Raw genomic sequence first — 16451 nt, 5'->3', positions numbered from 1 at the left:
ACATGGCTCTCTGGGGAGCGTTCCCCTCGGCTCTTGGCTGGGACAGATGCTCAGGGTCACCAGCGAGGTGGTAGAGGGAGCCTCCCATTGGGGAAAACAGAAATGTTTCACGAACCAAGACTGAAGCCCTCAGTGTAAAACCCTGGCTGTGTGCAAAGGCTGCCATCTGTGGCATAACCACACGAATATTTGTGGGCTTCAACACTTTGCTTCTGTCTGGAAAGGAGATTTTAGTTTCTTTTAGGGGGATACCACAAAGCCCATGTTTTGTGAATACATGGGTGGCATTTTCTGCGAATGAAACTGAGATAAGATTACGCACAAAACACACAAAAACAGCCACAGTCAAACACAATAATGCACACACACAGTACACACACACACAGAGGGGGCCTTGCATGAGGAAATGAGAGGGTTTCACCTCCAGAGTCAAAACCAAACAGGGTTGGGGTCTGGCTCCGGCAGATTGTTTTCTTAAGTGCAAAGGTGCAAACGTCCAAAAATTTGCCAATGTGAGGAAAATGTCTCCCCATCTCAACACTGTCTCTGCTCCCTTCCCCCCTCGTCAGTTCCTGCCACAGCCCTTCCGCTTAATGTGTTTACCTTAAGCTCATTTGACTGCCCTTTTTTATTTCACCAGAGAAAGTTGGATTCCTGGCCTTTCTCCGTCTCAGGCGGAACTAAACTCTGCTCCCGCAGGACTCGAGGAATGTGCAACAGGGACACTCGAGTCACGGTAATCTCAAATGTTGCAACGGGATCAACAATTAAAGTAAAGAGACAATGTTTAGCTACAGAAGGAACTCTCGATTTCGGGAGGAAGAAATAATGACGACCTAAAAAGAATGACTGCACATGGTGAAGTAGGTGTGAAGGTATATTTGTGTAGAAAGATAAAGGAAGTGTGTCTCTCTGCTAAAGGCAACATTTAACACATCATTGTTTATGTGCTTCTCATCTGTTCATTAAAGGAATACTTCACCCACCAAACGATCAGTTATTCACCACGTGTGACCTTGAATCCTTGAAGAAAATTTTGTTTTTCTCGCATGCCTCCACGGTGAACAGAGAATCAAAAAACAAGTCAGTAAGTCCTTGATGCATTGACGTAAATGGGGGCCGCGCTTAACAACAGCAAAACTATATCAAAACATCCATTTACAGAGTCTCATTTATCCATTCATATGCTCACTACTTTCCAAACATATGCATTTTCGTCAAAATCTTGCAATTTAAAACACTTCCTCCACTATCGTCCCATCCACGTACTCACAGCGTACATGCGCAAGCATGATACGGCAGTGGTGGAAGTGTTTTATAAAGTACAATTTGGGAAGTACTGAGCATATAATCTCTATAAACAGAGTCTGCATTCACATGTAGAATCTGTAGGCAACGGAAGCATTCTGGTTTCTGTTTGTAGTCTTAGTAGTATTGACCAATGATCTTCGAGCAGGCTTTGGTTGAATGCAGGTAAACAGTCTGTGTGGAGAACAAAAGAGGCGTAACACATGCGCTGAAATGCAATCTGGGAACCCACCGGTTCTCGGTTGACAAAGATACAAAGATTTATCTTTTTATTGGTTTAAAATTAGCTTGTAAACTGGCTACTTGTGAAACAATCCAGTCGCACACATCGTCTCTCAACTCTAATCTCCCATCTAAAATTGCTAATCAGACTGTAAACAATGAGCAGCACATGGAAAGGGAAGTCTTGGCCCAGATATCCGCTGGCTACACCGGAACCCCAGAGATATAGCCTCTTGCCCCCAGATACTTATCTGTCGTCAGACCGACAGCTGATGGATTCAGAGATTGCTGAGCATACGACTGGATAAGTCTGACTTGGATTATACTGCACAAGTTGTGTGAGAATTTGTCTGCTGTTTGATGTTTGATATAGTTTTGCTGTTGTTAAACTAACCCCCCATTTATTTAAATTCGTCAAGGTTTTACTCCGTTTTGGTCATTTTTTGATTCTCCGTTCACCGTGGAGGCATGCGAGAAAAACAATGTTTTCTTCAACAATTCAAGGTTACACAGGATGAATAATTGATAAACAGACGGTCATTTTAAGGGTGAACTATTCCTTTAAAGTGAGTAGCGTTTCCCAACAAGCTGAAGAGCGGGCACTTTCCTTTCATTGAATTCTGGTTCTGGCCTGTCCTCAGCATTACGAACGTAATTTCCCCTCAACAAACAGCTCACAGCACTGAGAGCGTGTCCCAGAGCAAACATGGCTCTTTCCTCAGACAGCCAGACACTCAGAGTAGTTAGTGTACATTATTAGGGACAAACTGAGATCAAACGGATCTGCCGTGCCTCAATATCATTCATTTGTGAAAATAAGTAAACTCTGTATGACCAATATCCTGTGCAAAGCGTGGCATCTGGGTGGTTCAGGCCACCTTGAAACATAGAAAAATCTGAAATGTGACGGGCCAAATTCACCAGTCAAATGTGGCAAAAGGTGCACCATTAACCCTGGCAATGGGGATCGTCTTTCAGCGAGGAAAACAGTAAAAAACAAAGTCAATACCGAGCCCAGATTTTACGGAGCAACTTAGTCAAACGGCGGTCCTGTAAAAATACTTCCAGTGAGCAATGTGCTTCTGCGGAGCTCCCTCACATCTGGGCACGGTGGGCACAAAGGGCTGATTCAGTCGGGCCACAGTGGTAGGTACAGCCACAGACGGAGGTACTTTTCATATCTAGTTTTTGTGGAGTCCGTGTTTAAATGTTGGCTGTATTCAAGGTATATCCGTTAGTAGTATTTAGCCACATCTAAGAGCTGTGATACCAGCAGCTAATTAAACTGAACTGGTGGACCAGAGTTAGTCGTTCACCTTTCTGATAAACATCTGCTGGGCTAAAACCTCTGGGGGAGCCAGATACGTGAGAGCTGCCTCCTTGTGTACATATGCGATGTTATTTATTTCAGGTCAGTGCAGTGTGCTCATACATCATCTAGCATTCTGCGACAGATGCTTTTGCTAGATATGTGTGACAGAGACGCATTCAGCTTGTCAGTAGTTTGTCTTGCTGGGTGAAGAATGACCACAGGACTGACTGGAGTACCTGTAAGAGGCTGGCGGTGCAATTTATCACAACACAGATCAGGTTCACCAGAGACGTTTGAGACAAGGTGCACTAGAAGGGCATGTCATGATGCACAAATGTTAATGGGAGTGTGTGGGTGCAGACCGTCTTTAATGTAAATTATTTTTACATTAAAATCATCATAATGTAAATTATTTTTACATTAAAGGGGCACTGCAACAATTTCACACATGAAGTTCAGTTTACTGATCACATGGACTAAATCTTGGCTTACACTTTATAATAAACATCAGTAATAAATGGTAAATTGATATTTTATTTATTGTTAACAAATAATGAAATGATAATTAATAAAGTTTACTAATTATTAGTGCTGCTATAATAATAATATACTGTTATTATATAGTGTTACCAAATCTTGGTTTAGCTTTGAGGCTATTTTTATTTTTTAACAGAAAGGGGTGTGGGGTTTGAAAGAAGTGGGCGAGACAGTAATGATTATGCAATTGAGTTGCATGATGGGAAATGTAGGATCCAGTGTTTGCGGAGCTCGACCCATACTAGAGACTAATAGTCCAGATATCTTGTGAGTCTCCCAACTTTATGGAAGTGTGTCAGACTCTTACCAATGTTAATAGCTGTTTCCTGTTTGTCCCCAGTCAGGATCCAGATCTTGATGTCGGCCTTCATCAGAGTCTCAATGGTCTCGGGCACTTTATCCTGGAGTTTGTCCTCTATCGCTGTGGCCCCGAGCAGCTGCAGATTCTACACCAGAAATGAGGGGAGAAAAAAAAAAACTCTATATAAAAAGTCAGCAAGTGGCGGTCACCACCACAGAGGAAGGCCTTTAAAACGTCATGTGTCAGAGAAACATGTGAGCCGGGATTGTGTCACTCACTCAGTCATGTTTTTTCCTTCATCAGCTGCTCTTGTTTATCACCCAGCAAAACCACCACAGACTTAAGAGGTTTTGGATCAGTTACTGTGCCTCTGTGTGTGTGTGTGTGTGTGCATCTGCAGACGCGATCACACAAAAACACCCACAGAATACTGCTGGTGTTTTTCCCAGGAACTTTGGTGGTTCTTTGGGGCTGGTTGTGGGCTCATATGGGCCCATCACAGGGCCAAACATTTGACAAGACCCAGGGGTAGAGGGGAGACAGGAGCCAGCAGCAGAGGAAAGGCAGGGGAAGCTCTTTAAGTTGTGACCTGAGCCCTGCTGCCTATACATCTGTAGCTCCGTCCTCTCTAATCATTTCTGAACCACACAGCACGGAAAACTTTGCCTGCAGGGAAGAACATGACTATAGCTGACGAGTCCTCATTAGCCTGTTTGAAGTGAATTGTTCTGTTGTTGTTAAAGGCACTCTTTGTGGATTATGATACAAGGACCACTTGGATCAGGATTTCAACCCCCAAGCCAGGGTGGGACCATAACACCAGTGAATAGCCAAACGCTGATAGATTCTGTCTGGTGTTAGTGGATCAACCACAATCTAAGGGACTGTATTTGTGGCTCAGGTCTTAGCTAAAAGTAATGGATAAACAGTTGAAATAGTTAACTTAACTATCTAGCTAACTTTTAGCTACTATTTCAAATGCTTATCCATTACTTTAAGCTAACGTTAACTACTTCAACTGCTTATCCATTACTTTAAGCTAACGTTAACTACTTCAACTGCTTATCCATTACTTTAAGCTAACGTTAACTACTTCAACTGCTTATCCATTACTTTAACCTAACGTTAACTACTTCAACTGCTTATCCATTACTTTAAGCTAACGTTAACTACTTCAACTGCTTATCCATTACTTTAAGCTAACGTTAACTACTTCAACTGCTTATCCATTACTTTAAGCTAACGTTAACTACTTCAACTGCTTATCCATTACTTTAAGCTAACGTTAACTACTTCAACTGCTTATCCATTACTTTTAGCTAACGTTAACTACTTCAACTGTTTATCCATTACTTTAAGCTAACGTTAACTACTTCAACTGCTTATCCAGTACTTTTAGCTAACGTTAACTACTTCAACTGCTTATCCATTACTTTTAGCTAACGTTAACTACTTCAACTGTTTATCCATTACTTTTAGCTAACGTTAACTACTTCAACTGTTTATCCATTACTTTAAGCTAACGTTAACTACTTCAACTGTTTATCCATTACTTAAAGCTAACGTTAACTACTTCAACTGTTTATCCGGTACTTTTAGCTAACGTTAACTACTTCAACTGTTTTTACATTACTTTTAGCTAACGTTAACTACTTCAACTGTTTATCCGGTACTTAAAGCTAACGTTAACTACTTCAACTGTTTTTACATTACTTTTAGCTAACGTTAACTACTTCAACTGTTTTTACATTACTTTTAGCTAACGTTAACTACTTCAACTGTTTATCCATTACTTAAAGCTAACGTTAACTACTTCAACTGTTTTTACATTACTTTTAGCTAACGTTAACTACTTCAACTGTTTTTACATTACTTTTAGCTAACGTTAACTACTTCAACTGTTTATCCATTACTTTTAGCTAACGTTAACTACTTCAACTGTTTATCCATTACTTTTAGCTAACGTTAACTACTTCAACTGTTTTTACATTACTTAAAGCTAACGTTAACTACTTCAACTGTTTATCCATTACTTTTAGCTAACGTTAACTACTTCAACTGTTTTTACATTACTTAAAGCTAACGTTAACTACTTCAACTGTTTATCCGGTACTTTTAGCTAACGTTAACTACTTCAACTGTTTATCCATTACTTTTAGCTAACGTTAACTACTTCAACTGTTTATCCATTACTTTTAGCTAACGTTAACTACTTCAACTGTTTATCCATTACTTAAAGCTAACGTTAACTACTTCAACTGTTTATCCGGTACTTTTAGCTAACGTTAACTACTTCAACTGTTTATCCATTACTTAAAGCTAACGTTAACTACTTCAACTGTTTATCCGGTACTTTTAGCTAACGTTAACTACTTCAACTGTTTATCCGGTACTTTTAGCTAACGTTAACTACTTCAACTGTTTATCCGGTACTTTTAGCTAACGTTAACTACTTCAACTGTTTATCCATTACTTAAAGCTAACGTTAACTACTTCAACTGTTTATCCGGTACTTTTAGCTAACGTTAACTACTTCAACTGTTTATCCATTACTTAAAGCTAACGTTAACTACTTCAACTGTTTATCCGGTACTTTTAGCTAACGTTAACTACTTCAACTGTTTATCCGGTACTTTTAGCTAACGTTAACTACTTCAACTGTTTATCCGGTACTTTTAGCTAACGTTAACTACTTCAACTGTTTATCCATTACTTAAAGCTAACGTTAACTACTTCAACTGTTTATCCGGTACTTTTAGCTAACGTTAACTACTTCAACTGTTTTTACATTACTTTAAGCTAACTGTTTAGACTGTTTATCCATTATTTTAAGCAAATCTTTCCGAACTTTAGCTATTTCAACTGTTTATTCATTACTTTTAGCCAACTTTTAGTTAACTATTTCAACTGTTTATTCATTACTTTTAGCCAACTTTTAATTAACTATTTCAACTGCGACCCGACCCCGGATAAGCGGTTGAAGATGGATGGATGGATATTTCGATATATCCATAACTTTTGTTTTCGATTCTTGTACTATATTCTTGAATTGTTTCTGAATGTCTTTAATGGTTCTTACAACCGTTGGATTTATGCTGTTTACCTTTTCTGTTTTTTTCTCGCATACTTGGTGTGGTGTCGCCATTTTTTTCTTTTCTGTGAAGTGTCTTATTTCACCCATAATGCATTGTGCAAAAGGCTTTATGCAACAAGTAAATGTTAGTGTCTATAGCTTAAAGTTATATATGAGACAAAGTCTAGGTCTATCTTTATGCAACTGGTGTTTAAGAAAAGAAGTTTTAACTTTGCAATCTGAGGCTGCAGTGCAGGAGACCACAAGACCAGCAGTTTCGATCTGTTGTATTCAACACTGGCCCCCTGATGAGTTTTCCTGGAAAACTCTGTCCAGTTACTGATAGTTGGCTGAGCTGAAGTGCAAGTACGTAGTCCAGAAATAATCAATTTAAGGTTAAACCAATCAGTAAAGTTCATGAGAAATGATTCAGTGAAGCAGTTTACTTTACTCATGCACTCTGGAACATACTGTAGTAATATGAGGGTAGGAAAGATTCAGGGAATACGATAACACCAATTAACTATTACAGGAAACCATCAATAATTATTCATAATAGCAATCAATTGAATGATTAGGTAGAGCTTCAGAACCTAATAACAAAGGAATGAAGTTGTTTTTATCTTCACATCTTAAAATTTTCTTAGACAATAAGTAATTACACTGGAGCATTTTGTTTGTGAGATGTTGAAGGAGTAACTTCAGATGACTGATTTCACACAGTGTTGGAATGTCTTTTTAAGTTTCATTGCAACTCCATTGTGCCCCCGTGTGGCGTTACCGTGTTCATTTCTAAATATGGGTGGCCCTGAGCAGCAATGAACCCCAAACCCTGGCAGCATCAGTGCCACACTCTGCCCATTAACCAATACACATCACATTTTTCTCCCTGAAAGCTTTTATGTTCCTTTCATGATTGATTGCCTCCATTTGTTTTGGGCAGCCAGGAGCAGCCATGAAGAACATGCCAAGTGGTTGATTTACGACTGTGGCTTCCTGTGTTTGACTAGCGCTTCCACATAGACCCACCTCACAGAAAACCAACTCTACCTGCTGGTGAAACCTTGAATCTCTCTCACACAAATACACTTTTTTTTAAAATTCCTTTTCTCACTTTCCAGGTGTGATTGCAGTGACCCCAGTAGTTATACAGGAGGCCTTGAGTTTAGGCAGATTTTTCTGAAAATGTACATCAAAAAAATTTTTCTATGAAATTTTAAATTCAGGATATAACCATGAAGAAAGATTGCCTCAGGCTTCCACAACGAAATGTGTGAGGACTAGTTCAGGGAACATAACAGGAAGTCATGGCATCCGGAACTGTTACCACACAAACACACGTCAGTTTTTCACTTTGCAAACCTTCTCTATCAGTTCGTAGCTCTCCTCCAGCTTCAGGGATCTGTTCTGCAGGGAGGTGCTGGCTCTGTGGTGGATCTCCAGCCACTGCTGATAGGACGACTCACTGACGTCTGCCACTGCAAAGCACAGCGTGCGCAGCCCTGGAAAAGGGAAACAGCATCATAACACCTGGGCCTAAACGTCATGACTCCTTACCATTTGAAATGACTCCTTAAAGGGATAGTACTTATCCGTAGTCAGTGTATTACATACAGTACATGACGATCGGCACACCCCCAGTTTGGAAAAGCATGCAGGAGTACCAGCACGGATGCTACAGTAAGCAATGTACTGCTGTGGACAAGTCAGCAGTAAAACCTATTTCAGGCACCTGAAAAAAATCTGTTTAGGTGTATGCTATATTTAGAATATTTCACCGCTTTATCGACAGAGAACTGAATGCATTATCTATGCTCTCTTCAAAGCCACCAGACTCCTTTGACAAAAACAGTTATTTTACCTCTAAGAACATGTAGAACATGTACAGTCTGGTGGCTTTGAAGAGAGCATAGACGGTGGCTTCAGTTCCCCATCGTAAAGGGCTGTCTGACGGCAAGATAAAGCGGTGAAAATATTCTAAATATAGAGAGTACACTTCAACTGATACTGATTTTTTAGGTGAGCCTTTTTTTTATACATACATTTATACATTGTTTTGCTCCCCTGTCGGTACTTCCGTCTGTTTCTCCAAATTGGGGGCGTGCCGACCGTCATCTACTGTACTTCAAAAAATCTAGACTATCCCTTTAAGCTTTTTCTATAAATTTCTAGCCATTTTGAAACAATATGGCATTTTGTACTATTTTTGAGGTGACTTATTAACATCTGGCCAGGAATAACACATGGTAATTAGCCATCTACATATACTCTGATATCATTTCTATCCCCAACAGCTAACATAATAACGTATCTGATACTATGCTAATGCAGAAAATCCCACCCACCTCGGCATGTGTATGTATTTGGAAGTCCATACATCTAAATAGAATTAAAACTCATAGACTCTTGGTTCAAAACAAATTGCATTTAAGAAAGATCAAATATGTAGTTATTAATAGTTCATTCTTCTTGTCAGAGAGATAAAGGTTCTATTTTATTCAGGCTTCTCCAAATTACAGTGACTGAACATCTTCACAATCTGTCCTGGATGCTATATTTAGCCCACATCAAATATTCCCAATGACATCATTTTGCTGGTGTCTCACAAGGGGGCAGTATGAACCCAGAACAGAGAGGAGAGTGTCTGATGCAGTTTCTTTCAGCTCCACTGCGTTCGATTAATAACACTTCAACATACTCATATCAGGATTTAATGTTTATCAAGTAATGACACATGAGGAAAGGCTCTAAGGGAAATAAAACTAGTTCTTCTACTGCAGCTGATGATCAAGTGATGATAATTACCCGACAGAAAAGTGGGGAGCACATACTGTAGATTAGAAGCATCCTAAAGGATGTTTTACTTTTGGCAGACAGGGGGCGATGTTTGTCCACTCACCCTCAGTGGCAAACTGTTCCAGGTGCTTCAATGTGATCTCTTTGTACCTCGAGCTGTCTGCCAGGCGGTCATAGATCACTGTGTCCTGAAGGGAAACAAACACTCATTGGTTATTGACACCCAGAGCGGAAAGAAAGGAACTTCCTGGACTTCCTGAGCTACTGCACAAATGGGTGTTCTCAGGTCGGATCCAACCCTTTTCTGTTTCTACTCAGATTCGCCCAAAAAGCTTTTTGTACTGAAATAATCATATGCTTAAAAAGTAGTAACAGGAGAATGAATACACAACAAATTCATCTGGATCCTGTAATGGATAAATTATTCTGTGAGTAATGTGGTTTAATAGTATTAATTATTAATGTGGTTTAGCATCAAACTAAAATAAAACAAAAGTACTAATCCTGCTTATTACTTTTTGTGCATTGAGCAAATGTCCTTGTTGATATTATCACAAAATAAAAAGTGTGCCAAATAAATATAAAAAAACACAAGCGGGGAAAATAAAACATAAACCTACCAAGAAAATAATAGGAAAATAATACATTTGTTTGGAATTCTTGTCTTTATAACCTACTCACTAGTGATGGATACCATTTTTTTCCTTTCCAATACCGATTCCGATACCTGAACTTGCGGTATCGGCTGCTTGCGGTATCGGCGGTATTTTTACTCCTCAAAATGAAAGCCTTACATACTGTATATATCTCCATTTAACTTGTTGGATTTTCCACTGTGAAATATTGCCAAACTGCTGACATTTTCCTTGCTCTGACTACCGTTACACTCTCCTCTAGCACCGCACTGTTGTTTGCTATCGTCATGTGACAAACTACCAGCAATCAGCTCTTCTTCGCTGCTCTAAAACAGTAGTTGGTAATGGCAGCCATGATGCATCCAGGGCGACAGCACAGTGAAGGCTACTGTTTTGGTGCGGCGAAGAATTATTGATTTCCAGTAAAACAAGTTGATTTTTTTCTGGGTTAATAAATGATGGTATCAGATTGGTGCATAGACCGGCGTGCTTGCCGATACTGAGTTTTGGGCAGTATCGGATTTATGTCCGATACAGGTATCAGAACAACTCCACTACTTACGCAATAAGACCAAGTGAATAAAAACCCATACTGAATGATAACCCTCATTGTGTAAAATTATTACTAACTGTATTCTTTGCTCATAGCAGAATATAGAGCAACATGCTCCCCAATCATTAAAACTGCAGCAAAAAAACATTAGAATTATGTTACGTTCTTCTTCTTCCGAATGTACTGATGCAACTGTGAATGAGGCTGTCTGGTAGCGGAGTGTCTTCCTGTGAAATATAATGTTTGTATAACCTTTATTTTGTGTGAAATATGGCTGCTTAATGCTGCTGCTCATTGAAAAGATTTCCTGACAAGAGCGAGAGGCAATAAGGGAGGAGAGGAGCGTTCAACACTAGTGTGTGTGTGTGGCGATGATGGTGATGGGCTGTCATGCGTTGCCATGGAGAGAGACAGACACTCACAGCTCCTTTGCAGTAGAGGCGGATCTTCCCAGATGGGGTGCGCATGATGACTGACATCCTCTTCCTCGTGCTGTGAGAGGAAAAAAGCCAAGAAAGAGAGAAGAAGGTGGAATGTAGAGGGAAAGCAAGTGAGAGAAATCACATTATAAAAGGTGTTACAGCAAATTATCAAGTACGGTTTGCATATGTCTGCTGAAAATAGAAATCACAGAGGTGGGTCTCACACCTAGGTCACACAATGAATTAGTGCAAATCATTAGGGGGAAAAGGCAGATGATGAACTCTGATATCATACACTACAATAAGTCATGCACACCTATGGCCAAAAATTTACAGTATACGGCACATTATAACTAATTAAAATACCAATGCTGTTATCAGTGGTTTACCTTGTGAACTCCAGCACATGAAGCAGCTCGTACTTCTCCTCCGTTCCAGGCTAAATCCAAAGAGACAGACACGTTAACATCCTCAAAGAAGACACATCTCAACCTCAGTCTCCTCCTGAGACAACTTATCTTAAGCAGCACAGGAAGCCACCCTACTCAAATCAGCCTTAATTGCACTTTAAATGTGTTTATCAGTTGCCTGCACAGAGCTGATGGAGGGAGAATAACATAGTAAAATTCAATTAACTCCCTTAATTGTGGCGACCGTGAGGTACAAGACAGAGTGATTAAATAGATGCTGAGAGCTTTAGGAGGCCTAATAAAGGTTAAGACATTGGACTTGGAGACAAGATGTTCTCAGCAGAAGAAGAAATAATTTGAAAATGATTTTGGCCTTTCAGCCTGCACCTCTTTGAGTGCAATCATCAGGTTAGCCAATTAAGGTAGCAACAGGATGAGAGACCTGAGCTTTCGAGAGGGAGGACACGCACACACTGCATCAGCTCAGGATATAATCAAATGTGATGTTTCCATTTCTGTGGCCCATGTGAATACAAAAGGCTGAGTTCTCGTTGGCATTATGCATATTGGTTTTAGGTCAAGGACTGTTTTGGAACATCTGAGCAAAAAAAAAAAAAAAAAGTGAATTAATTAGTAACTGCCTAGAGATATTCTACAGATACACTACAACTTCATGTGCAGTGTGGTTAAAGGAATAGTTCAACACTGTGGAAAATACGCCTATTCACTCTCATGTCCGTACAGTATATATGTATGACTACCATCAATTAATATAACGTTGTGGGAATATTCCTTATTTCATGGGCTGTTTTGGGATTTATACTTTATTATTACATACTTATATTAAAAACAAAAACAAGAAGCATTCGAATACTGACTTGGGGGTTGATTACCATGGCAACAAAGCTTCGAGGCATTCGGGTTAGCCCTAGTATGCCTGTTCTTGTACTGTTGCAACAACCGAATTTCCCCTCAGGGGATTCAATTCAATTTATTTTTATATAGCGTCAAATCATAACAGAAGTTATCTCAAGACGCTTTTTATATAGAGCAGATCTAGACCGTACTATATAACTTAGAGACCCGATGAAGGTTTATCTTATCTTATGTAAAGTAGATGGAGCAAGCAGTCGGTTAGCTTAGCATAGCATAAAGACTGGCAACAGGGGGAAACAGCTAGCCTGGCTCTGTCCAAAGGTTTCAGATTCTAACAGCACCTCTAAAGCTCAATAATTAACATGTTATGTCTCTTTTGTTTAATCTGTACAAAAGGGTACAAAAAAAAGAAAAGAAAATCACAATTTTAGTGGGGGTTATGTGGCGGATTATTTCTTGGCCAGGTGCAATAATAATAATAATAATAATAATAATAATAATAATAATAATAATAATAATAAATTGCTCCTGATCAAAACATGTGGATTTTTCTTGTCTTTATGCTAAGCTAAGCAAACCAGCTGCTGGCTGGTTATTGTACAGACATGAGAGTAGCATCACTTACCATCTAACTCACAGTAAGAAAGCAAATAAAATGATTTTCAAATTTTTTTAACTATTCGCCGGTACCCTTGTAGTTAATATAGTAGTACATCTATCAGTGTGTCTTACAGTTTGTCAGTCTTTTTTTCCCCTAGTTTGAGGTCATACTGGACCATCATGAGACTCATATTACAGATTAAGTGGATCCATCCATCACTAGAACAACTTGCATGCCTTTCATTAAACTTGTCTTGTCCAACTTACCATTTCCACGATGACGCTGTCTGGAGTGCGACCAGAAAACACAAAGCCGAGGTTTTTTGCTGCTCTCACCAGAGCTCCTTCATCTGGAAAGCAAACAGAAACCCAAAATGTTACAGATAAACACACAAAAACCAGTGTTGTCTCAAGATAACCTGGAATCTGCACCGGACATTCATGATAAGAACCACGTTCACATCGACACGTTTTCACAAAGAGGGCAGTGACTGAAGGCTGTGGACCAGGTAGCTACAGCTTTGCACAAGGACGCTGCAGGGCGAGAAAAAGCTCTCTGCTTATTTTTTACAGTTCACTTCACCACCCTTCTCTTTGCTGAGATTCCGCTCTCTGCTTCAAACCCCAAAGCTCCATAAGACCATGATTGTTCTAAGCAATCACACAAAAAAAGGTCATCTCTCTTATCAAGAGTAAAACGTACGATGAAAAGCAGCAGCAGCGCTTTGTACAGTTATTACAAAAACCCTTTTAGCCAATGAATATGTGCTTCACTTCTTAGCTTAACAACATCACTGATGTAGTCAAAAACATCAGGAGACGCCTCTCATTTAGTTTGCAGTTTACTGAAAGGCTTGTCAATCAGTTTGGCAATAACATGAGCTCCAGGCTTTGTTATTAATTTTCCCCATGAGAGCTACTTCTTTGTTTACATTTGGATCACAGATTTGAGCCTTTAAGCATAGTGACATTTTCAGAGTTTATTAGGATGGTCCTTATTTTCAGGACATTTACATAGTGCTGCTAGGGGCAACCACTGAGTCTAAGAGGTGACGCCATTGTGCAAATGCCTCAAGCTGCAGTCATTCTTGTAAAACACAAAGGCACCAAATATTTAAGGCGTTTCTCAGAAGTTCATTTATAATTTTGTGGAGTTAAAAAAGAATCACGTTTAAGGGCATGTTTCCTTGATTGGCAGGTGTCTCATCACCGCTGTGAATGTGATAGACGGAGGGATCAGAGTGACATACGCCACTGTGCATTCTGTAAACAGGATGTTTTATTTTCTAATACAATCCCTGGCTCTCTCCTGCACTAATGATTATATAAATGTCTTTATGAAATACTGCTACCTTGAGGCTGTAGGGATGTTTTCCATTTGCAGATATATATATATATATATATATATATCAAGGACACAGCATCATTGATAGAAAGCACCTGGAAACCAGGTCCAGCCAGTATCACCCGGAGCTGCAGCACTTGTACTTTCTGGACCTGCAGTTTCAGTGTCGACCTGTGTGCCACCTACAGTAGCAGCAAGAACATTAACTGCTGCAGTGGTTTGCAATTGCAGATAAATGTGACGCTGAGCACCATCTACAGGCAAGGAAAGTGACCATTTCTGCAGTTTTTTATACTTGTGCCACCTACTAAAGGCAATGAGCGTTGCAAGTGCTACGTTTCTTTTTTTCTATTTTTATAGCCGCAGTTAGTGTGTGTTTGAGGTTTAACACTTGAGTATGTTTACATGCACACTAATATTCCACTTTTATTCCAAGCATGACAATATTCTGAATTTGATACGGGTCACATAAAAAGCATATTATGTTTGGATATTCTGAAATAGGTCTTATTCCGTATGGAGCATTTTTCCGATTAAGATATGGGATATGACAAAATGATTCAGGTTTCAGGAGCATTCATTGGACTAGGGCTGCACAATTAATCAAAATGTCACCAGAATACCTGAAAAATAGCATACTGTATATCCAGAATGTGTAAGCTGTATTGCTGAAGGTGTGATCTACCTGGTGATGCAGCCTGGTAGATGATTTTTCCATCTGTGTGCTCGGGGACTGCAGTGTGACAGATGGCCATCATGGTCATGAAGTCCAGGATGACAGCAGCTGTAGGCTACAGGAAGAAGGAAAGGGCACTCTGACTTTTAGTGCTCTTTAATAAAACATGTCACAACAAAACAGAAACAAAAAAAACTAGAAAGACATCGATGATACTGTCGGAGGAGAGAGCAACGACAGAGTGCACAGTTTGATAGACTCCGGTTCAACTGGCATGATTTACAGCTGATGTTGATTTTGGCAGGTTCTGTCCTCCATACACTTAGTGTTGCAGAGAACCAAACCACAAATGCATGAAATGTAATGCTGTCTGTCTGGTCTCTGCACATTACGCATGCCATGTCATCGTTAGTGTCGTCCATCAGACTGGGGAGACACACTGAGTAGTTTGGTGTGGTTTGCATTTACGATCCAGGCTGATAACCTTTTAGAAAATACCAACTAAAAATTGTGTAACAAAATCAATATTTTATATTAGCAGAAGAAGAGAGGGAACAGCAAAACAGATTGAGACAACTGAATATTTCACCTTTTTTTTACTGTTTAAAGGTAGGGTTGGTAAAGATTTTAGAAAAATGTTTTGTTATATTAGTTGAAATTCTCATTACATCCTGACAGCAATCAATAAATCAAATTCTCTGACAAAAAAAAGAAAAAAATCTGATATCTGTGGCTGTCGCAGGACTGTTATTAACCCGTCCCGTCATTTCATTCGGCCATAATGTAATGATTGGACGGGCTACCTGCCTGTCTACCCGCCTGCGCATCACCAGAGTCTTCCACAAGCTGCTAGCTTGACAGCTGTCGGTACTAACAATAGCCATGTTCGCAGTTCAGATATGTTTATGTCTGTAATGATAATTTCGGAGGAGTGGCTTTGGAGGGAGGCCTGAAGGGACGGACTGTCAGTGTTGCCGACTTGGTGACTTTCTCTCTAGATTTAGGGACTTTTGGAGCTAGTGCTGCAAGCTACTTTCATTGGAAAAGAGTTGACAACACTGGGCTCGTTTTTTCAGCTGGATAAACTTTTCATTTTTACGCTCTTTTTTAAAAGGGCATGAATTCATTGCCAATCATTTACCCCAAAACTAAAATGACTGACTTAAAACCTCACTTTTCTGGTATAAAATAGGTTACTGTGACATTCAGGAGAAACTAGAAGTCTGTCTAAAAAAGCCATTAACTCCACATATTGTTGTTCGAAGCGACATTCAGGTTTGTCCGTTTCTGTGGCTCCAGTATTCACCAGTCAGGTCCAGCCGGACTAATGACTGCTGGTAACGAGCCAGTAGGATCCCACAGACACACATGTACTCAAGCATGGT

The 16451-nt window shown here is 39.7% G+C and overlaps 1 protein-coding gene across 5 annotated transcripts in view; it reads right to left on the bottom strand.

Annotated features, from left to right (window-relative positions):
- Positions 1-16451, bottom strand: part of atp8a1 (ATPase phospholipid transporting 8A1) — a 124833-nt gene that overhangs the window by 46773 nt on the left and 61609 nt on the right. For all 5 annotated transcript variants that reach the window (XM_074649290.1, XM_074649287.1, XM_074649289.1 and 2 more), the window contains 7 exons: positions 15076-15181; positions 13313-13395; positions 11549-11598; positions 11160-11229; positions 9653-9737; positions 8116-8255; positions 3687-3825 (listed from right to left, as the gene is read on the bottom strand). In XM_074649290.1, coding sequence (XP_074505391.1) covers positions 3687-3825; positions 8116-8255; positions 9653-9737; positions 11160-11229; positions 11549-11598; positions 13313-13395; positions 15076-15181 — 673 coding nt within the window. The remainder of the gene's footprint in view (positions 1-3686; positions 3826-8115; positions 8256-9652; positions 9738-11159; positions 11230-11548; positions 11599-13312; positions 13396-15075; positions 15182-16451) is intronic.

Source organism: Sebastes fasciatus, chromosome 10, assembly GCF_043250625.1.
Source record: "Sebastes fasciatus isolate fSebFas1 chromosome 10, fSebFas1.pri, whole genome shotgun sequence".
Lineage (NCBI taxonomy): Eukaryota > Metazoa > Chordata > Actinopteri > Perciformes > Sebastidae > Sebastes > Sebastes fasciatus.
This window is presented reverse-complemented; position numbering and strand designations above follow the sequence as displayed.